Genomic DNA, 24,820 nt, shown 5'->3' with positions numbered 1-24,820 from the left:
TCTGAATACAATCATTTTTTATCATAAAATATAGGTGTCCCTTTAATCTTTTGTACTAATGTAGTAGGTATTTAATTTTGGTTTGAAATATCAGGAAAATATAATTTTTTTTTATCAGATCGCCTTCCTAGACCGCCTGAATGCCCCCAATTTTCTCTAAGCCTTCTACCACCTCCCCCTGAAGGCCTCCAGCGCTCACAAAGGGGCGTTATCACCCAATTTGAGAAGAAATGGTCTGGATAGTGAAATACTTGTTATTGAATGTGGTAGAAAATTTGACTATGGATTATCACAAAAAAAAATGCATAAAGTTCACAAATTAAATAATGATTTCTTATGAAAATTCACCAAGAAAATACTAATATCTGTCATAAAAAGGCTAGGTAAAAAATGTTCTTTCTATGTTTTGAAATGAAATTGAGAAAAATTTAACTATTTTCACTTACCACTTGTGGAAGTAGATGTACCAACATTAAGAGCATTAAATGAATTATGGTCATCAATAACAAGAAGATCAGGTGCATTTTGTTCCAGATCAATTCTTGTAGTCTCAACACCAATTTGTTTACAAGTTGGATCTCCAACTTCAGAAGAAACATGTGGCAAACTAGGCCCTGCAAGTATGATCTGATTTGCTCCTAATTCACCGACCATTATAACCTGATGTAAAAAACAGAAAAATGTTATTTCTTTTAAATTACATTTATGTTACTAAAGTAATACTTGTGATATCCTATGCTTCTGAGAACACTGGTAATCACTCTGACTTACTTAACTTATTGAGAATGATCATTAAAAAATCACTATTAACAAAAACTCACTGATTTCACTTCCATGCCAGCCAAAAATTGTAAAAAAAATATAATTTTTTAGAAATTATTCCCAGTTTATTAACTAAAGAATTAGCTTTTCTAAAATAATTACTAGTTCTGTCACTATTTTTTTTAATATACATTTTATTAAAAAAGAACTTTAAAATATTTATTACCACAGTATTGTGCAGCACTATTCAGAAAATTAGAGGACTGTGCTACACCCCAGTAGATATTTCAGCTATAGACTCCTTGGGCACAAAAATAGTTCCTGAGTCAGTACACAAGAAGAGGACCCTAAAGACATTCTACAGAGCTCTTACCAGCTAATATTAAGGATAAATAAGCTTTATTATTAATTCTACATCCAAAACATGTAAGATCTAGCGTGATCAGTGTTACACCCACAAAACAAGTGATAAGAAAGAAGGGATCACCGGTTATGAATAAGGATAAGTGGTAAACTTACTCCACAGTAACGATCAAGTCTATGGTATGCTCTAATCTAGCTCTATGAGCAGACTGTGCTTTTTTCGCCGCTCATCCATATTTCTTATCCTACAGGTACATAACATATCCTTTGGGCTCTTTACTCTTTCCTATCATGTGGATAGTTATTAAATTTTTCATTTAGGATTTGCAAGCTTTACATTTTTCTTAACAAATATGAGAAGAGTCCCTAAAATTTTGAAGACCACAAAACCTCAATAGTCAAGCTAGTAGACCCCTTTGTCTATTTCTTCTGTGTTTAGAATAAAATAATAGTATTATTAACAGAATATTTTTATAAAGCAACAAAAATTTTGCTGTTCTATTCTGAAAAATTTGATATCTTACATGAAAGTATACCATTATTTTAATACAAGGCAGTGATTAATAATAATTCAGACAGTTAACACAAATGAATGAAAGTCACTTTTTACAAAAATATTCAAAAGAATTCACAAGAAGAAAACTGGTTAGCTTCTAAGAAGAAAAAATTTAAAAAAAACACAAGTGTTTCTCCAATCCTACCACACAAGCTTTTTTGAAGTTATTTGTCATTTAAGTTTTAGCAGAATTTCAAATATTTGTAAAAACAAATAAGAAAATTAAATCATTTACACCTTGAAGTAAGAATGTGTAGATAAGATCAATCTGTTCTATGGAAAGTCAACAGATATCTCTCCATTTTTTTATACCTCCTTTTTCCTCCAACTATACAGCAGTTATACTTAACCACCCAAAATATAACAATATATTGTTTTCAAATGCATACGTAAATCATACGCCAACAAAACATTTATTAAGAGTTGCAGCATAATGAAATTTAATGATTTAATTTAAATGGTTCAAAAAATCTATGAAAAGCATTAGGTTAGACTGTGCTACTGTTTTTTATAATTGAATAAAATGTTCATTAACTTGACAAGTAATACAATGTAATTTAATTTCATAATTAATATTATTCTTGAATAAATAATTATCAAAAGAATAGTATACCAATGTATCAACTGTATAACTGCAATATGAGATTAATTGACATATATATCATTTCACTTATTTATATCATTTCCTGGAATGTCTTACTTATGATTATGATCTATTTGTACTAAATAAAAAATAAAGAATTAGCTTAATTATTATGTAGTAATAGTAACAAAATTTATCTTCATTTTTAACAATAAATTCAAAAACTGAATGTTTTTTGTTTTTTTTTTCTGTCGCCCCCTGCAATGCACCTATGGTGGAGCATCTCTCAGCAAAGAGGGATGTCCTTTAACTCAAATAGCCTTCCCCATCAGCCTTCCTGGCTGTATGTCCAGCATGGCAGGTCAGGCTGCCAGTTGGATCTTTATTTTTATTCCTTCTTGCTTGCCTCTAAGTGAGAGGACAGGATTAATTCCAAGCCTGGCCATGCCGTTCCTGGGGCCTCCCCCCAAGCAGCCAGGACTTGGTCTTAACTTGTTTGTTTGCCATTCTAATGGGAGAACCATTTCTGGCCTTCCCATTTATTCACTCCCTTACCCAAGGCACCATTCCACTTAGGCTCAGGAGTCCCACCGCCGCCCATCCATGCAAGTACAGATGAGCAACGGCTCCATGGAGGGCTGACCCTACCCACTGGCTTCCTGGTTCTTCCTTTGCAGTAAAGCCATAATAAACTCCTTACTGTCTCAAATTCTCATTCCCCTTAAGCATAGCACATATGATATTATCCACAGAAAGTCTACCTACTCTTGCTTCACAATTCTATCTCTCCTGTATCCAATTCCTACAACTAAAGACAATGTGCTCGGCCAATTCTTTCTCACCGCAATACAGAAATGCCAGATCTTCCACCCTTCTTCCTACATATAAAAACAGTTGGAAGCAACCATGGTCAGTCAGGAACTGAGTAAACCAATAGTCCAGTTCCCTAAATTCCCTCTCAGCCCTTGGTTTAATGTCTCTCATGAGTCTATAAGTCCATCTACCTCGATTCAATTGATTCCATTCTGCCTGCCAGTCTATCATCATTTCCTGGAATGCCACTCTTCGCTCTATTCCCTCATATGTTTTAACCCTTATGTGCTGCCAATTATTGTATCAGGGAAACTCCGATGATGACAAAAATTGCCTCAGTCGAAACTGATCTGTACATGCTGGCGACCCCCAACACTATCTTCCTCTGCGTACTATCCATCATATGCCTATTTCTATCAACTTCAAGGGTATAGAACCAAACTGATATCCCAAACAGGATTAACGAATTTACCACATGGATGTATAACTTTCTCTTTGAGGCTTAAGGGCCCCCAACATTACTCAACAATCTATTAAGTCTTTTCACTCTAACTTCCATCTTGTCACATGTCTCTCTAATGTGAACTGTCTGACCTCCTCCTATCATGCCAAATTCGGAGATATTTGACTGACTCAAACTGATTTATCAGCACTTGGGATACCCTCATGTCAATTGACCTTAACCTCCTCCGACCTGCCATCACTCCCAATTTAGTCTTCTTTGGGAAAACTCTCAAGCCCCTCCCTGCCATATATTCTACTGCCATATCTATAGCTCTTCCCGCCTTCTGCATCCGCTGTTCTTCAGTTCAATGATCACCAATGCGAGGTCATCTGCAAATGCAATTGGGGTGATCCCCTCAGGGTACTTCATCCCAAGCACCCCATCATACACCAGGTTCCATAAAACGGGACCCAGGACAGATCTCTGAGGAGCCCCACACGTAGACTGAACCTGTATTGAGTCTCCCATGTTATAAATTAGTATTCTATCTTGTAGATATCTCTGTATGATCTGGCGAAGATAACCAATAATTCCTTTTGCTTTTAAGGCTCAAAACTTGACTCCCATTTACCAGTTAAAGGCATTATATACATCGATAAAAACGACGGTAAGTTTTTTTATGTATAATATATGCTGCTATGTTTCTAATTTGCCAAGTTCCTTCTGCAGCCATCTCTACTATCATCATTAACTGTCTTACCGCATCCACAGTCGACCTACCCAGCCTAAACCAAAATTGTCTTTCGTTCAAATATCCTTATCTAGGATTTCTTGTATTAATTTCGCTACCACCATCCTCTCAAGGAGTTTACATAGATTGTTAATCATACAGGTCGAAAGGACCTGGGATCATCCTCCAGGCCTGGCTTCCTGATCAACACCAATCTTGATTTCTTCCATGATGTTGGAATGTAGTCGTTGAAGAACATATGATTCATCACATTTAGCAACGTAATCAGAGCCACCTCAATCAATATTAGCACCACTTTGACTGTGATATTGTCCAGTCTGGGACTTTTATGGGGCTGTATTCTTTTCCCCGCTGAAATTAGTTTGTGTACTTCAAATGGAACTATATCTTCCCCAATTATTTCTTCGCTGACTGGGTCCCGTAACCGGAGAAACAAAACTTCAACACTTCCGCTAACCTGGGCTTCCATTAATGCAGGCAATCTACACCCAGTCTTCCTGTTACAACCCTAAAGGCTTGACCTCTAGCATAAATCAGTCATAATACAGTCTTGCATAAATCTCGCCAGCTTTTCTCTTTCGCCCTCCAGTCTTTTATCTCCAGTCTATATTCTGCTTGACACCTTATGTACCGCAAATGTGCCCCTACACTCTCTTCAGCATCATGCCTTTGTCTTGCCCTTTGATATAGTCTTCGCTGCCCTGAGTCCTTTTTAAGAAGAGTTTCTAATGCCTCTCTCCACCAGTACATATGTTTGTTGGGTGTGCGACACACTCTCACCTTGGCTTCTATGCATTCTTTCATCACTATTTGTACCAATTCTATCAGTTTTGTCACCTTACTATTCTATTGGACAGTCTCCACAAATCTTGTGCAGCCTGATCTAGACATGACCATCCTTGGCAATGAAATGTTGCAAGTCTGAAGCACTATCTTATATGAAATAAACAAATGGTCGGAAAAAGATTCCTCATCCAAAATCTGCCAGTTGGTATACCTCAACACATACTCCTCGTTTATGAATGCAAGATTGATTGCAGACTGTGATTGACCCCATATAAAGGTTGCTCCTTGTTGATTACACTCCAATCTTAGCGTCAACTACAATTATTATTGATTTGCATCACTTTCATTATGAATCCCTACAATTCACAGCACGGTGGCCCTCCTTACCACATAAACAACATTTTGTTGAATTATCTCCCAAACTGGGTTGTAAAAAAAAAAAAAAACATAAACATGCTGACAGGTCCTCACACTGGGCATGCCAATGCCCCAACTTGCCACAATTAAAACATAACTTGGTTCTGTTCATACTCCTGCAACCTGCAGACACATGCCCTAGACGCCAATATCTATAACATCTCTTGATGGGTTCTCTTATCAACACACGACAATGGACCCATCCCAGTCACACTCTGATCAGTTAGCTTCTTCACTGCTCTGTAGGATGTTATAATAGTGACATTTTTGTTATCACCATACGCCTGTTGAACTGATTCAATCTTAAAATTGTCTTCGCCTCGCTACTGCATCCAACGTCGTTTGCTTCTACTGTTTGCTTCAGTGTCTTAAGCAAATCTGCATATGTCTTATCTGCTGTCTTAACTACAACGGTTCTGCTGTTGGAAACCACTGGCATCATTCTCTTAATACCTGGCCGCAATTGATTCTGTTGCTTGGCGTCTGTCTCCAAGATCATCATCTTCATTTGCCCATCTTCGTCTCTGTAGAAATACAATAATATTTTCTTAATATATGCACCCATCGGATGACAAATACTGACTCAGGTAAACTCTCCTTAATTTTTCTCTGTGATTTCAATAACAAATTCAGCAACTAGACCTAACCTTCCACCGAATCATAATAAATCATGTACCTACAACTATGAATGGACTCAATGTCCGCACTCATCACTGTTGATACTTCTTTCGCGATATCACCCAGACTAATTAATAGCTACTCTTCTTTGTCTGTCTCCACCCAATTGTCTGCCTGCTAAGCCACGAATATAGCAAATGTCTCCTTCATGTTGTGACAATTCACCGACTGAATGGCTTTCTGAAACCGTTGACAGCCATTTCATTCTCGCAAGACTGATGAGCTCCATATCTGTTACGTCTTCTATGTTATGTCTAAGAGACATGAGTAACATGTCTCTTTCTCTAGGATTATCAGTTTGCATCGCTTGAGTTATCACCGTCAACACTCTCAACCCATCCTTAATAGTTCCCTAATCCCTAATAGAAACCAGCACTGTATTCTGGGCTCAATTCCTTGCATTTTGAGCACCCACTCGATTTTATAAGGGGGTCAGGGGCCCCCCTTTTTGAGAGGGAAGGTAAAATGTATTAATTCAAAAACACTATTGTCTTGGCCTGCATAGCGAAGAAACATGCTATTGTAGTCTTTATTACCATAGGCAATAAGGTCTATTCATTTTAAATTTCAATAAAAAAAGTAATCTGTTATTCAAAATTCACAACACTTAGTCCATATCCGTAAAAATTCCACCAACAATATGCAATCATCCAAACCAATAAAATCCACAAAAAACCACCAAAATTAATAAAAATCACAGAGCACAGTAATACACGTCAATCCAGGATGGCTTCACTTACTCAACTTCCATATCCATAACTGAATGATTGTCAAACATAATCTTCACTTATTTAGGTATATACCAACATAATTAATGAAACAGACATGGTTTGTTCTATTTTTTCTTATTTTGATCTTGCATATTATTTTTCAATAATATGATAACCAAAAAAAAGGCACATATGCAAATGTGAAAATTATGAATTCTACTATAAAAAACGTACAATAATCAGGAAATAAAAACACTTGTTATAAATTTCAATACTAATTAAAATAAAATGTCAAAAATTCTTTTACAACCTATTTATATATATAAATATATATATATGTGTGTGTGTCTGGGATTGATTTTGGATTTTGGAATAGCCTTTTCACCAAACCACTTTTAAATATCCAGAATTGAATCGCCACGTGGTCTGGATGGATTGTCAGAAAATTTGGCAATTTTTCTGATGAAATATATCAAAATCACCTTTCCAGTTCACAACTGGAATTGTAACTCAAAGAGTAAAATTCTCACAAAACAAATTGACAGTCTGACAGTCAAATACAGTAAGTTTTTTGTGAGGACATTCTACTGTCAGTCAATGAACTGAAACGTTGCCGATTGGATTCCATAGGGCAGCACCCAAAAAACAACAGATAATTTGAAGCAAGGACAAGGCAATGAACTTTTCCCACTTCTTTTCAACATTACTCTGGATTTTATCTTGAAATTATGGTCCAAAGAAAATCATCAAAATATAAACATCGGAACTGGGATCAACGCAGTCTGACAGTCAAATACAGTAAGTTTTTTTTGAGGACATTCTACTGTCAGTCAATGAACTGAAACGTTGCCGATTGGATTCCATAGGGCAGCACCCAAAAAACAACAGATAATTTGAAGCAAGGACAAGGCAATGAACTTTTCCCACTTCTTTTCAACATTACTCTGGATTTTATCTTGAAATTATGGTCCAAAGAAAATCATCAAAATATAAACATCGGAACTGGGATCAACGCAAAAAAGACAAACTGTCTGGGATTTGCTGATGACCTAGCCCAAAATATAGAAGAACTTACAAAACAAATATCAGCTTGGAAATAATTGCTGGGGAAAATTGAGCTAAAAATTACATATGAAAAGACCAAGATTAGGGCCATGGCACCATTTTGCATAAATAAGATAAAAATTAATAACAAAGAAATTAAATTAATATAGAAATTTGAGTATCTGGGTGAAATTATAGATAAAAGATTAAAAGAAAATTCAACCTGGAACAAGGCGACAAAAATGAGAAGCACTCAATTGTTAACAAAATCAACATACAATAAAAAGTTTTTTCAGTAAACAATAATGCAACACTACAGAACAGTAGTTTTACCAGAAGCACTTCCAAAACATTATTCCAAATTAAAAGTGACAATAAAAGTGATCAAGCAATCAAAACAGAAAGAAGAATAATCAGAACATGCATAAATGAAAATTATAGAAAAGATGGGTTCTGGCAAATCGCAACCAACAAAACTGCTTACAAAAATATTACAGAACCAATTATTGGTCTAATGAAAAAACAAAGGTTATCACACTTTTCCACATCATAAGAATGCCAGAAAAAAATTATAACAACTAGTAATCAGAACCCTGAGCTTGAAAAACAGTTAAAATAACAGAAATAAAGAAAGACCTAAAAGAGATTGGACTAAAAATTGAAGACACAGATGATAAACCAAAAATCAACAAAATTCTAAAAACAAGATATTTTTCTAGACAAAACTACCTGAAATAAAACGGTTTCAGACATACTAAGAATCATCAGATCCAATAAACTAAAGAAAATTGGTAAATAGAGAAGACCAAGCCAATGAAGAAAGTCAGAAGGAAAATTACATAAATTGACTTAAATGATTCTATGTGGTCATAAAATCCAAAAAAGACAAAATATATAAATTTATTTATATATCGTTTTGAAATTGTGCTGACCCTTCTCAAAAAGTTTTATAAATATGTATGCAAACATTTTAGTATCTCCTGTATGAGCATTTAATGAGAATTACATAATTCTGAAATAGCAAACTATCCTGCAGATGATAAGAGTGAACCGATTTGGTTGGTACATTTAGACTACCTGAATTAAAATAGATAAAATAAAGTGTATTATGATCATTTTAAAAACAATACTATGGATAATAAATTTTTCTTGAGCAGATTTCAATACATAGTTAAATCATTTGAATTTAATCACATAAAGGTAGATTTTGTTCTCTCTTTAGCTCATTTTTTTATTGATTTACTTTTCAACAAAATAAACTTAAAACGTTACCAACCTGCTGAGGTACACTGGAAGTAAATAGTGGCGCTTGTGGTGTCATACTAATTGCTACTAAGGTTGCGCTTGGGCTGGCTACTTGATCTGCTGGAAGTGTTGATTCAGTAATTACTCCAATTTTTTCACCTCCCTTCAAATTTTTTTCTGAACCCATTAGTGCCTAAAAAAAGAATTCTTATTTTGTTGCCATAGGGTGTTAAACATGAATTTTAATGAATACAATCAATGCTATATAGCGCAGGAAGGAAGTGAGTTAAGGATGTACATGAGAAATGAAAGGGCCAATGACCCTAAGATGCATTATCAACTTGCATGTCACAATCATCATCATCATTACTATTATCATTATCAACCCATTTATTTGATTAAGACAGAACCAAAAAGATAACACATTTTATATTATGAAAAATGAAAACAGTGGTTCAAAGTAATTTATGAAAAAGTAATCTAAATTAAGTTATCTGATGATAAAGATATTTATCATTGGTTAAATCAGTTTTACAATGTAATATGGAAAACACCTCCAGGCTGGCAGAAGCTATTTAATAAAAATACAAAGTCTTTAGGTTAATTTTGAATTAGGAACCCAAAGAATACATATTTCTTATCAAATTCTGAAATTCCAAAGAGTACAAATGAGAACACCCCACCGTCACCATTTGTAATTGTAAGCTTAATATTCAGTTTGGCAATAGATCATACGAAAAGATATGTTTAATTTTAGAGTGCTCAAAAAAGCTGATAACAATAAGAATTTTTATACCAGGTTAATTACACATTTTAAAATATTCAAGATGTAAAAATTTGGATCACTGTTAGGAAAATATTACAGCTGAGAGAGTAATAGTATCACCACACTATGTAAGAAGACTGCATCATTTCATCAAACATAAATGGAATGAAAACCTACAATAGTGGCTTTCAAAGTAACTTTAGTACTTAACTTTTTCAATAATTCTAGAGGAAATAATTTTTTGAACCTAGATGCTTGGTATTTAAGTGATACACTTTTTAAGTTTAGGCATTATTTTCCTATAACCTATATAAAAGACCAATAATAATTAAATACAATGGCAATAATAAATATCATTCTACATTTAAAACATAAATTAAAAATTACAGCAAAACACACACATGTTCTGTTAGAATTGAAACTACAGAAAATATATTAAGTGTATAAACAGCAGAACACACTTATTTCATACATAATTAAAGCTGAAAGTTTACGAAATAAGGATTTTATTTCAACATTAAGTTTTGCATTTACTAAATGCAGTTACCACTTTTCTTCACAGTAAATTAGAAATCAACTTCTCATATTTTTTTTAAGTCTCCTTATCGAATGAAATAGGCAAATTCAGCAACTAAATGTAAATGACATGTAGTCACCCACTGAAATAAAATTAAAAGAGATTCTTCCTGCAGCAATTAAACCTCCTTACAACTTAGAATTTGTTCCCCATTTTGAATAGAATTTTTAACATTTTTACAAGTTAATTTTACGTTGATATCAGTTTTAATTTATTATAACTGCCAATTTAATAATTAATTTCATTCACTTCTACAACTGTTCTACAATAATTTCTACAACTGTTCTAGTTATAGTAAATCCTTTATGTCAATCATTACTTTTCTCTATGTGGAAATTTATGAATTCATCTTCTCAGATTTATTAGGTGCAGAATGGTAATCGTTTAGTAAAAAATAAATAAATGTTTTAACTAAGTATTAGTAATCTTTTCATAACATTATCAACCAAAACAACTGTCTTTCTTGTTTCCAAGCTCAAGTATTATAAAACAAGCACAATGATGGGTTCCAAGAAAGTCAGCAATTTACCATAAGAAAGCAAGACTTCACATGTAATCAGAACTGAAACAATGGTATCAGCAGGAAGATAATTTTTTTTGTGCAACATTCTAACATATGATGAGATATAGATTCACAGTTACAAACCAGAATCAAATAGACAGAGCACTAGTGGAATTACACAAGTTCAACTATCAAGAAAACTTTCCGAACCTGATTATCAGCAAGAAACCAGTATGAAAATCTTTCAGGATGCAAAAGGTCTGGTTTTTGTTGAATTTTTAGAAGATCATAAGGAAACAATAAACAGTGCATACTACTGTGACATATTCATCAACAAAGTGAAGCCAGCAATGTTGAAAAAACACTCTGAATTTCAGCGCAAAGGCATCATTCTGCTTCACAATAATACAGCTCAGGCAATTCAAGAAACCATAGACAAATTGCATCAGGAAGTATTACTTCATCCCTATACAGTCCTGACTTGATGCCTTTGGATTTCCACTTGTATGATCAAAGAATCATTGAATCAAAGAAAATTCAAGGTTGTAAGAAGTTGTAACGATATCAGAGAAAATGCACTAACACTGGCTATGACATCAAGACAAAGATTTCTTTTCAGCAGATATAAATAAGCTGATTCAGAAGCAGGATATATGTAATAATGTTGTGGAGATTATGATGAAAAGTTAAAAATGTCAAATTGATTAAATAAACCATTTTAGTTTCAGAGTAATTTGTGTCTTTAATGATCCTCGTTTGAAAATAATGAATAAAATACCAATGTTAGGGCTTGTAAAGGGTATACTTAACAAGCATTTGCTTCTTCAATAAATGCTTTATATCAAATATATATGTTTGCTGGCAAACAATAAAAGCATATTTTTGTTCATTCAAAAATACAATTTAAATCTGTTATGAATCTCACCCTTTGTTTATCAAAGACTGTAGCAATTATATTTTATATCTATTAAAAGTTATGTTTACATGTACCTGTACATGTAGAATGTACCTGTACTGAATCAAACAATCCAAATTAGTTAAAAAAAAATAAACTAGATTAAAAAAAAGTAATTTATCAGCATAAAAAAATCACCATCAATAAGATTCCAAAGAGGAACTTGTGTCTGAAGTACATTTGAAACAATAAAACTCGTCTAAAAAAAAATTTTTCTTTTCAAAAATTACTGAACTAAAAAATATACTAGAGACTATCTGAACATCCCACCTTGTGACATTACCGGTCACCACACCACCCCCTCTGTTCCAAGCCCAGAGAGGCTTTACCGGAGGTCATCTTTAGACCCTCTAACTGATTACATCCCACAGTCATCATCCAGGCCTCAGACGAGATGCCACCGATGTTAATGCCTCGGCAAACACTTGCAACATTAAAATACATATCTAATTTTGCCTTCACTTAGGCCTCAAACTGACAACTTCACATCCAACCTAACATGATTCCCTAAAACTAACTGACCGAATCCACGGAAGCGCGAACCCTGCGCCTAGTCCAGATTTGACAGCACCGTTCGTGACTGTGAATGCCTCAGAAAATGAACGAGTTTAAAGTTAAATCAGTGCTACACTCATACCAATCAACATAGAAATTCAGACCCACACCCAAATAAATCGACCAATTTAGGTCATCTAACAAGGGGAACGCAACATCATTCCGGTCCATGCAATACCTAAAAGCCATGCAGCAAGCCCAGACCAGTGCAGCATACAGCATAATAGCTTTGCTGACTCCTTTGTAAGGGATAGGCATGGTATGGTAATTCAACCTCCAATCGTGATGAATGACTCTACAGATTCCATAAAAAGCATCAGTGACTTTTTTGCTACATACTGTAGATCTTCCTTGAACCAAAGATTCTCATCAAAGATACCCCCCAGGTATTTTTGAGTCGTAACGTACCGACTGGGGGATACCAGCCATCCGAACCCGGATTCATCAGGAAGAAGCTATCGACCCTTAAGCAACATCATTATGATTTTCTCTTGGATGAAAATCATCTTATGTTGGAGATTGTTGACACAGTCGACGTGTCTTACAAGCACGAGCAGCTCGGAACTCTACCTCGTTACGCGAATCCCCTTCAATTAGTAGCAGCGTGTCATCAGCATAAGCGATGACACAACAACCACATGGCAACCTTAAACACAGAATCGAATCGATATCATCCAAAGAAGGGGACTCGGAACACTGCCCTGAGGACATCCTTTAGTTAAGGTCTTACGAATCTCTGAGCTACCATCATACAGGGAAACAGTCCAATGGCTGAAATAACTTGACAGCACTCTTAGTTCATTTCATATACACTTACACTTCTGTATCTGAAACAGAGCAGAGAGCCACCATAAAATGTTAAATGCCCCGGATAAGTCCAGAAAATCCCTAATACATATTTACATGGACTAGAGGATGCTCTTGCCCGGTCAGAAATCCTACTGGTTGTCCATTAGCAAATGATCAGTGGCCAATCTAACATTAATATGAAAATATAGGACCTCAAAAACTTTGCCAATCATGGACAAGAGCATTAGTGGGCAGTAAGAAGAACTAACAGTAGGATCTTTGTCGCCACCTTTGAACAACAACACCAAGTCTCCATGCTCCCAACACGCTGGAAAGTGGCCAGCGAAGAACAACCTACTATATATTCTAGTTAAAGGACCAAGGACTACTGGAAGCGCTCAGACGAGGAGCTCCACTGTGATATAATCATATCTGGGGGCCTTGTGCCACGCCATACTACAGATCTCCTGGCACACTTCCACCTCAGTGATCTCAGAAGATTGTAAAGTTGGTCTCGAAAATCGCAACTTCCCGCCTAACACACTGGTTGTATGAAACCTCACCCACCACAGTGTCATCCAGGAGCAAATCATTCAGCAAAATATTATGGACAAGGTCCTTTTCAATTACCACAACCTCACGGGTTGACAAAGCTGACAAGAGGACATCTTTCCTGCGCTTATGTCCAAGGGCTCTATACACTACGCCCCAAGGGTCTATATTCCCCTGCTCCTGAATGAAAGAGCGCCAGGAATTACACTTGGAGGACCTAATGCTATGAAAGTACCTAGCCCTCCTTATGCGGTAATCTGCAGTTAGGGCCACATGCTTACTGGGATCACACTCTCATTACACAGACCTTCCGAGTCGATTCTCAGACCGCTTCATTGTTGTCAGATTCGACCACTAAGATATATGTTACCAGCCAGTGCCTCCAGAAATAGCAGCTTCGGCCACCGCCACCACCGCAAAGTGAAATTTTCTGCCAGGACATCTAATGGCAGGTCGTCAAGGTCTGGAGAAAAAATCTCCAGTCTGGACTCCAACAAAGAGGATAATTTTGGCCAGTCCACCATCCTATGCACGAAGTGCCCCCAGTAAACAGGAAAGTGTTCCTCATAGCCATTGCACAGCTCATCTGCTATTTCAATATGTATCAACCAATGGTCGCTAGAACAGTCATCGACCACGACCAGCAAGGACCCTGCCAGGGATGTACCTACCAATGGTGATTTCGAATATTTACACCTGAAAAGGCCCTTCGTCTGTTAACCGTACCGATGTAAGTGGCCAACTGGTCTGCAACATTAAAGACCTCAAAATTGCACTGTGCGATGAAACTGTCAATTAAGCCACTGCCATGATCAGTGATTCCACTGTGCCAGAAAAGCAACTTCACATTAACATTGGCACCAATAAGGATTGGATCATTACCCACAATATGAAAGATCCTAGCCCATCTCGCTAGGTGTTCTTCAGTGGGATCCATTATTGGAAATGAACTAACAACTGTACGGTTCTGACCACAAATGGCAAGTCTGGCCACAACATGATGTGCATCAGAAACCTGCCGTATAAAGACACCATCAAGCAACTTATTGCACAGAATAGCAAACATACAGGAGGTATGCCCCACACAAAACCTTTTCCAGCTATGAAAGCCTGGCAGATCACCCCTAATAACATACTGGTGCTGCAGAAGGACAACACTGAGCCTCCGTCTCTCTACAACTTCACCTAACTCAATCTGCACTACATAGTACCCAGGGCATTTAGTTGACCGAACCTAACAACCTAAGGAATTAAAGTACAGCACAACAGCCCTTATATAAAGCCACACTCCTTACTAACAACTGAGTGCTCATGATTCTTGTGCAACCTCTTACAGTTAGCACAGGCCAGAGCCTTGGACCTATGCGAACAATCTTCACGCTTGTGACCCTCCTTGCCATAATGGGCGCACTCCAAGGCAAACTTATAAAATTTAGCCCTATGACCATATCTGCAGCACTTAAAACATCTTTGGACATTCACGTACTCTTTTAGTCAGCAGAAACCTAAATCGATAAATAGTCTGTCTACAGATGTAAATTTTTGAAAAGACCAGAACTTACCTCAAAGACTTTATGATATTTCTGGGTATTACACCTACCTGTTTTAAAGACCAACCTGCAGTCTTGTCAGAAGGCGGTTTCATCCAAATCAGTGTTTTGCTCCCTAAGGAGGGACAAGACAATTTCATCAATAAGGTTACAGTCAATATCATACACTATAATACAGGCTTACGCGTTCTCTTTGGGTCTATTTTCACATTAAATGGCTTAACCGCCGTGCAATCTCTAATTAACTGAATGGTTTCTTTATCATCCGCTACCACAACTAATCCCTTGCCGGTCTCTTTAATGTTCATGATTTTAAAACCTTTCCAGTTACCCCGAAGGGCAACCTGGAGATCTTTCTTCAGCTGACTGCTGGACACAGTCAAGCCCTCCGCCCTATTAACAAACGCAACCTCAGGTTTCTTATAGGACTGGCTGGTTTCATGTCTGTCCTTGACCACCTCAGCATACATACGTGGTTGCATCGGGGCTGGGGCTGGTTCCTGAGCTACAGTTATTTCTATAGGCCAACAATGTAAATGCCTCGGCAGACATTTGCATTGGTGATTTATTAACTCAGAGACTATCTCAACAGCAAAAAAAACCTTGACCGCCTACCAGCACACTATAACCTATGTATAAATTGTGCAGCATTTCACAAAATAAAAAGAAATGATCCAGCAACAAAGAAAATACAACAAAGTATTGAATGAGCCCACAATTTGCACACAATTAAATTGTAAGCAGATCATAAGAAAAACCAATAAATATGCCGGTAAGAAAAAAATTCATCAAAGCGTTCTGCGCAAACATAGATTACAAACCTGTCTCAAGATACCATCAGCAGGCCAAATAACAGGAGACTGAATTGCAGATACGAGGTGAACATTTGACAACAGTACGTCAGCAGTCTTCAATGAACCTGCTGAAATTGAAGTTGTCTGTGCAACTGGACTCACTACCAAACTGTGATTCTGAAAAAGAAATTACAGTAAACTTTAAAATAAACGTTAAAGTAAAATAAATATATAATGTTCAGTCTTTACATACAAGGCATATCCAGAAAGTAAAGTTTTGATATAAAAAAAAATACAAGGCTCGGCTGATAAATTTTGCACACTAGCGTGTTACACAGAGACAAAAGGTATTATCAAGTTGGGCATGGCAGTACATGGTAACTAAAATCCCCCTCTATAAACCTGCGATAATACACTGAAATCTGTTTACTGGTTTATTTTAGTTTAGTATCTCTTTTTTTGAAGTTTAGTATCTCTTTTCATTCCCATGCTACACATATATTAACAAAATTTATCAGCCGAGCCTCGTACATAACTTTCAACAGAATAATTTTATTAATATATGGAAAGGCATACATATTAAACTAATTTTATACATAATTTTCAATATTATTATTACGGCACTTTTCATATCTTGTAACCAGTTTTTTCACTCCTACCTCAAAGAACAGCATTGTCAGTGAACCACACTATTGTACAGAATTTTTCATGTCAACATTGTCGTCATAGTGCTACCAGCATAGGATGCTGAGATAGAGAAACAAATAGTAGTCACTTGGTGCAAAATTTTTCAATCAGACTTCGTCTTACTGCTTGATTTTATGAACCTCCATCAACATTTTCAGCACCCAACAAGAACAGGATTTGCGATACCCTAGGTTTTGTGATACGATTTCATGCAAAACTGTTTGTGAAATTTCAGGGAACTCAATACATAATGAAGAAATTAAAAATCACCAATCTTCTTTAATTTTTCATCCGCTCATGTAATCATATCACTATTCACAACAAAAGGGTGTCCGTTTCTTTGCTCATTATGCTAATTACTACATCCCTCATTGAAATGCCGCACCCTATTTCTAACTATTCCATCACTCGTAGCATTTTTACCATAGACTTTACTAATTAGTAAATGAATATCAACTGGTTTAACATTTCTCATTTTTAAAAATCAGATAACTGCCCTAATTTTACAATCAGCAGGATTCTTGATTAACTTGAAATAATGTTTAAATAATGTTTAATCTACTGTAAACAAACACTGCATAGTTGTAATGGCATCTAATGAAAGCCAATGAATGAGAGAATGTGGTATACATGCTCAAAGCTGTGATCGCAGCGCTACGGCGGGGGTAGAAGAAAGCAGTACTTACTTTCCAGATATGTGTCATATTAATAATTCTTCAGGCAGTCCAGGATTAAACGAATGATCTGTTCTGGCTTTACAATCTCATTTTCTGGCTTCCAACCCTTTTCCTTCCTAAGCATGGTACTCCATTGCTCTTTTGGACAGCTCTGTGAGTCTTTGAATAGCTCATTACTTATTTTTTATTATTCTGAATCATCCAAGATTTATTATATAAAAATTTATACAAAATGAAAACTTACACTTACATATCAGGCGTCAAATTATAAAGACAGATGGAAAAATCACATCCTGTGCACATATCTCTGATTTCTACAATAGGTTTTAATATAATAATTATTAGGGTGGTTAAAAGTAATAAAAAATTGATAGTTGTTGCACTGAAGAGTTGGTATATCTGAAGGACATCTGTCACACTGTAGTCCAATGGTTATCATTAAGATAGCACATAAAACTGGAGTGATGCATAATGAGCTATTGCAACTGCAGCAGTTGATAAAGAAAATAAATTCATTGAGGCCACAAACAAAGAAATTTACAATCTCACTTCAAATCAGAACATCACAATAATTGTCCTTACTCAAGAATTAGCACATGCATCAGATTTTGAAGAATCAGATCTAACTATGAAATACATGCAGGTAAAGGGAGATCTGGTCATGCACTAAACAACATCAATGCTGTTAAGAGTGTTAGAGCTGCTTTCATAAGTCCATAATATTCAGCTCAAAATCAATATTTTTAAATTTATAAGATTATGTTGAAGTAACAAAAGTGTTTCCTTACAACTACCATTAATGCAAATACACTGAATAATCAAATAATTCAGAAAAACTTTATTAAAGGATTTTTTTTTAAGAAAGAATGGTGATAAAACTAGACAAAAACAAATGTTTGCTTCACATGACAGAATAAGATGAAGTCCATTTTTATCTCAGTTCTTTTATTAACAAGCAAAATTTTCATTAATAGACCAAGATCCTAATCAACTTCTCCAGCATCTGCTGTATTCAAACCAGATAATGATGTGCTGTGGTATGTGGTATTACAGGTCGTTGATTTTTTTTTTTTAAATAATGAAGCCTTTGTGACTCTGACACATATACTTCTTGTTACCAAGCAGAAAATTTTTCTGGATGAATTTCAAGCATTTCCATAAGCACATGAAAACATCTAGTTTAAACAGGATGTGTTAACAAACATTTCAAGAAATTGATGGCAACAATAAACAGAGAATTAGATACTAGATAATTTCTAATGACATAAACTGGTCTGCAAAATATCTAGACTTGATAATATGCGATTTCTTTTAATAAGGTCACCTAAAACAAAGTGTAATCTAGTTGACCTACTACTAAAAAGAAACTGCAAACAAAGATCTGTAAGGAAATAAATTTATGTTGAAATACCACAAATCATGGGAATTGTTACTAAAAATATGCAGGAATATTAGTAGTGCAAAGATGAAAGTCATCTGTAACTGTCATCTTAAAGTTGATGATCTGGATACCTAATTCTTCAATAAAATGTCAGTTGATGTCCATAAACTTATTAAAAACAATTTACTCTAAAAAAAATATTCCAAAAATACTTTTTCCTCTTAAAATCAGGTCAGTTACACCAACAAACTTGTTTATTAAAATGGCAATCTCAATTCAAATTCTAAGGGAAAGGTCAGTAAATTCCATTGCATGAAGTGAGAAACTACTACTGATTCTTGAGCAACTCTCTTTTATTAATAGAAAAGATGTAATGTAGGCTAAATGGTATCATGAATTTAAAGCACTGTCACATATTTTCCATCAGCAAAAAATCTAAAAAGTCACCGCAGCCATCTTTTGGGTTTTTTTTTAACTGTCTGCCTCAAGGAGACACCATAAATGCTGTTGATTACTGTCAGATTGTGGAAAAATTTCAGAGTGATTAAAAAGAAAACCAGTGAGGGTCTGTCTACTACACAATACAGCTTACTAGATCTTACACTAACTTGTTCATGATGTTCAAAGAATATCTGAGAAAAAAAATCATGACAACAAAGAGCTTAATATATGAAGGTAATATAATTAAGATAGCAAGTAGGAGAATTCCATAATATTAGAATCAAAATAAAGATACAAGATATGGTTAAAATGTATCTAATATTTGCTCATAAAAAAACAAAATTACATAACCTATTTATATTTAATTCGCTGACTTGTCTTTAAAGTAGACCCTTCAGATGTAATATACTCATCCCAGCAATGGGAGACATTTTTCAAGTCATTTTTTGTGAGCACCATAACTCCTCTTGTTGCATTTCTTTTGAACTCTTCTCTGTCCTCAAATCTCTTCCTTTTAAGTGAAGGTTTAAGCTTAGGAAATAACCAAAAATCACTGCAAGCAATGGTCTGCTCAGTAAGCCTGCTGAAGTTGTTAGATCTACGTTTTGCCAAGAATCACTGGATAAGTTGTGATGCACGAGCTGGAGTGCTGTAATGAATTTTACAATTGCCATTTTCCCCCTTGATCTCTTGCGTCAAACAGCATCTCTTAGCCTACAAAGAATAGTTTTGTAGTACTCTTTACTGACAGTTCACCTTTACGAGCAATCTGATAACCACACCTTGACTCTCAATATGACTTTCACAATGCTTCACGATTGCCTGGCTTTCCTTTGCTCTAGAGAACTTGGATGGTTATGCCTTTGTCTCAGAGTCACAGCTATTAACCCATGTTTCATCTCCGATTATTTTTTCCATAAAATTCGGATCACTATTAACATATTCCAGCATGTCTTGCACAACTTGCAGTCAGTTTTCCTATTGAATATGAATGAGAAGTTTTTGGACAAATTTTGCTGCTATGTACCATATCCCAAGATCTTCCATTAAAATTGATTGTGCTGAGGCAATTAAAATTCCAATTTCATCTTCAAGCACAATAGCAATTGTTATTTAATGATCACTCATTACCATCTATTGAACTTGATTGATTTTTTCAGGATTTTTTCTAATGGAAGGTCTACTATATCATTCGTCACTCTCAATAGAGGTTCAGCCATCTGGAAATTGTGATACCAGTCTTTAATTTGTGAACCACCCATAGCTTCATCACCAAGTTTATAACAAAATTTAATACAGATTCTCTGCTCAACCAGTTCAGTCATTTTGAATGGCAATGCAAACACGACAAGTACTACTAGTTCTACTTTCACAGCTGCTAAGAGGGAGCAAAACAATGAATAATATGCAAGTAATACAAATCAAGGTCACACACCATGACTGCCCCATCCCAAACTATAACTAGTTACTGCAATAAAAAATAAGGTCTACTTTTTGATTACACCTTGTATTTTCCAAAGGTGTTTTAACTAGACTTTAAATGCTAAAAAAAAAAATGACTTTATTTTCACCAGAAAATTAAAAAATAACATTCTGCGAGTCTGAGCGTGGAATGTTAGAAGTTTAAAAAAGGTTGGTAGGCTAGAAAATTTAAAAAGGGAAATGGATAGGATAAATGTGGATGTAGTAGGAATTAGTGAGGTTCGGTGGGAAGAGGAAGGCGACTTTTGGTCAGGTGATTTTAGAATAATAAACTCAGCTTCAAATAATGTGCAGGCAGGAGTAGGTTTCGTGATGAACAGAAGATAGGGAGGAGAGTGGAGTATTTCAAGACGCATAGCGATAGAATCATTGTAATAAGGATAAAATCAAAACCTAAACCGACAACGATTGTTAACGTCTATATGCCTACAAGCGCCCATGATGATGATGAGGTAGAGTATGTATACGAAGAGATTGATGAAGCAATTAAACACGTAAAAGGAGATGAAAATTTAATAATAGTTGGAGATTGGAATGCAAGCATTGGAAAAGGCAAGGAAGGAAATATAGTGGGTGAATACGGGCTGGGCAAAAGGAATGAAAGAGGGGACCGACTTATAGAGTTTTGCACGAAGTATAATTTAGTAATTGCCAACACCCAATTTAAAAATCATAATAGAAGAATATACACTTGGAAAAAGCCAGGTGATACGGCAAGGTATCAGATAGATTATACCATGGTTAAGCAAAGATTTAGAAATCAACTCGTTGACTGCAAAACTTACCCTGGAGCAGACATTGACAGCGACCATAATTTGGTGATAATGAAATGTAGATTGGGGTTTAAAAACCTGAAGAAAAGGTGTCAGATGAATCGGTGGAATTTAGAGAAGCTTGAGGAAGAGGAGGTAAAGAAGATTTTTGAAGAGGACATCACAAGAGGTCTGAGTAAAAAAGATAAGGTAGAAAATGTAGAAGTAGAATGGGAGAATGTAAAAAAAGAAATTCTTAAATCAACAGAAGCGAACTTAGGCAGAATAAAGAGAACTGGTAGAAAACCTTGGGTTTCAGACGATATATTGCAGCTGATGGATGAACGTAGAAAATATAAGAATGCTAGTGTTGAAGAAAGTAAAAGGAACTATCGGCAATTAAGAAATGCTATAAATAGGAAGTGCAAACTGGCAAAAGAAGAGTGGTTTAAAGAAAAGTGTTCAGAAGTGGAAAGAGAAATGAACATTGGTAAAATAGACGGAGCATACAGGAAAGTTAAGGAAAATTTTGGGGTACATAAATTAAAATCTAATAATGTGTTAAACAAAGATGGTACACTGATATATAATACGAAAGGTAAAGTCGATAGATGGTTGGAATATATTGAAGAGTTATACGGAGGAAATGAATTAGAAAATGGTGTTATAGAGGAAGAAGAGGAGGAAATGGGAGAAACAATACTGAGATCTGAATTTAAGAGAGCATTAAAAGATTTAAATGGCAGAAAGGCTCCTGGAATAGACGGAATACCTGTAGAATTACTGCGCAGTGCAGGTGAGGAAACGATTGATAGATTATACAAACTGGTGTGTAATATTTATGAAAAAGGGGAATTTCCATCAGACTTCAAAAAAAGTGTTATATTCATGATACCATAGAAAGCAGGAGGAGATAAATGTGAAGAATACAGAACAATTAGTTTAACTAGTCATGCATCAAAAATTGTAACTAGAATTCTATACAGAAGAATTGAGAGGAGAGTGGGAGAAGTGTTAGGAGAAGACCAATTTGGTTTCAGGAAAAGCATAGGGACAAGGGAAGCAATTTTAGGCCTCAGATTAATAGTAGAAGGAAGATTAAAGAAAAACAAACCAACATACTTGGCGTTTATAGACCTAGAAAAGGCATTCGATAATGTAGACTGGAATAAAATGTTCAGCATTTTAGAAAAATTAGGCCTCAAATACAGAGATAGAAGAACAATTTCTAACATGTACAGGAACCAAACAGCAACAGTAATAATCGAAGAACATAAGAAAGAACCCGTAATAAGAAAGGGAGTCCGACAAGGATATTCCCTATCCCCGTTACTTTTTAATCTTTACATGGAACTAGCAGTTAATGATGTTAAAGAACAATTTAGATTCGGAGTAACAGTAAAATGCGAAAAGATAAAGATGCTACGATTTGCTGATGATATAGTAATTCTAGCCGAGATTAAAAAGGATTTAGAAGAAAGAATGAAAGGCATAGATGAAGTCCTACGGAAGAACTATCGCATGAAAATAAACAAGAACAAAACAAAAGTAATGAAATGTAGTAGAAATAACAAAGATGGACCACTGAATGTGAAAATAGGAGGAGAAAAGATTATGGAGGTAGAAGAATTTTGTTATTTGGGAAGTAGAATTACTACAGATGGACGAAGCAGGAGCGATATAAAATGCCGAATAGCACAAGCGAAACGAGCCTTCAATCAGAAATATAATTTGTTTATATCAAAAATTAATTTAAATGTCAAGAAAAAATTTTTGAAAGTATATGTTTGGAGTGTCGCTTTATATGGAAGTGAAGCTTGGACAATCGGAGTATCTGAGAAGTAAAGATTAGAAGCTTTTGAAATGTGGTGCTATAGGAGAATGTTAAAAATCAGATGGGTGGATAAAGTGACAAATGAAGAGGTATTGGGGCAAATAGATGAAGAAAGAAGCATTTGGAAAAATATATTTAAAAGAAGAGACAGACTTATAGGCCACATACTAAGGCATCCTGGAATAGTTGCTTTAATATTGGAAGGACAGGTAGAAGGAAAAAATTGTGTAGGCAGGCCACGTTTGGAATATGTAAAACAAATTGTTAGGGATGTAGGATGTAGAGGGTATACTGAAATGAAACGACTAGCACTAGATAGGGAATCTTGGAGTGCTGCATCAAACGACTGAAGACAAAAAAAAAATCTTTATTTTCTTAATACCATTCATAAATTTTAAATTGTGAAGATAAAGAATGAAGATAGATCATTTCATATGTAGCCTTATAATTTTGTACTTTCCTATAATAACACTGGCTTGCCAGTTCATGTATTGGATAATATGCTCCCATCTAGATATAAGGGGGACAAAAAATATTCCCCAAACCAATTTTTTTTTGTTTGTATTATGCAACCAGGTGTGGATGTTCATTGTCATGAAGAAGAACAATTCCTGATCTCAGTATTCCCGATCAACAGTTTTGAATGGTATGACACAGTTTAGAAAGTGTTTTACAATACTTGTGGTTCCATGAAATTAATCAAAGGCACACTTTGTTGGTCCCAGAATACAGTTACCATGACTTTGAGACTGAGATTGTCTGAATTTTTTCAGAATAGGTAAACCGGAAAGACACCATTGCATAGATTGTTGTTTCGTCTCCTCTGCATGCACAAACCAATTCATTTTACCAATCCCTATTCATAACCCATCCCTTACTTTTCAACCGCACCTCGTAAGTAAAAGAAATTATTAATTCGTACTGTAGCAAACATGGTGCATTCTGATTTAAAATATGAAATGATGGACACATACATCATACGTGGTCAGCTACTTTCTGGTGAGAGACCATGTAAAACCAGTTTAAAATTTGTGTGGTGTACGGATTGGATGGATATATTATGTTAGGAAAAGAGAAACAAGTGTTCTAACAAAATCAATTCCTGTGAATTTGTTTTTTGGCAGGACATGTGTTACATGAGTATTTTAATTCCTTTTGGCAAATAGAGGAATTTGAATGCTGTTTGTAGGAAAATATTTAAAGCTACCTCTAAATTTTTATTATCTGTGTTTGAGAAGTGATAAAATCATGAGTAAGGCTTCCTGTCAGTCCGATTTTCTAATATCCAGCAAGGATTACCTTACAGCTTTAATGGAGAAATATGGCATGAATGGTGGTGCATCACATATATTAATTGAGATCCCAAAAGTTAA

General features: G+C 35.3%; 1 protein-coding gene across 6 annotated transcripts in view; it reads right to left on the bottom strand.

Moving 5' to 3' along the window:
* LOC142318989 (uncharacterized) overlaps positions 1 to 24,820 on the bottom strand; it is a 143,130-nt gene that overhangs the window by 107,723 nt on the left and 10,587 nt on the right. For 5 of the 6 annotated variants that reach the window (XR_012755088.1, XR_012755087.1, XR_012755085.1 and 2 more), the window contains exons 3-5: positions 16,221 to 16,370; positions 9,185 to 9,346; positions 447 to 660 (exon numbers count right to left, since the gene is read on the bottom strand). Coding sequence is in view for 2 of the 6 variants with exons in the window: in XM_075355758.1 (XP_075211873.1) it covers positions 447 to 660; positions 9,185 to 9,346; positions 16,221 to 16,370 (526 nt within the window). In the remaining 4 variants the exon portion in view is untranslated. The remainder of the gene's footprint in view (positions 1 to 446; positions 661 to 9,184; positions 9,347 to 16,220; positions 16,371 to 24,820) is intronic. The other variant, XR_012755089.1, reaches the window with a different exon arrangement.

This window comes from Lycorma delicatula, chromosome 1, assembly GCF_047948215.1.
Source record: "Lycorma delicatula isolate Av1 chromosome 1, ASM4794821v1, whole genome shotgun sequence".
Lineage (NCBI taxonomy): Eukaryota > Metazoa > Arthropoda > Insecta > Hemiptera > Fulgoridae > Lycorma > Lycorma delicatula.
This window is presented reverse-complemented; position numbering and strand designations above follow the sequence as displayed.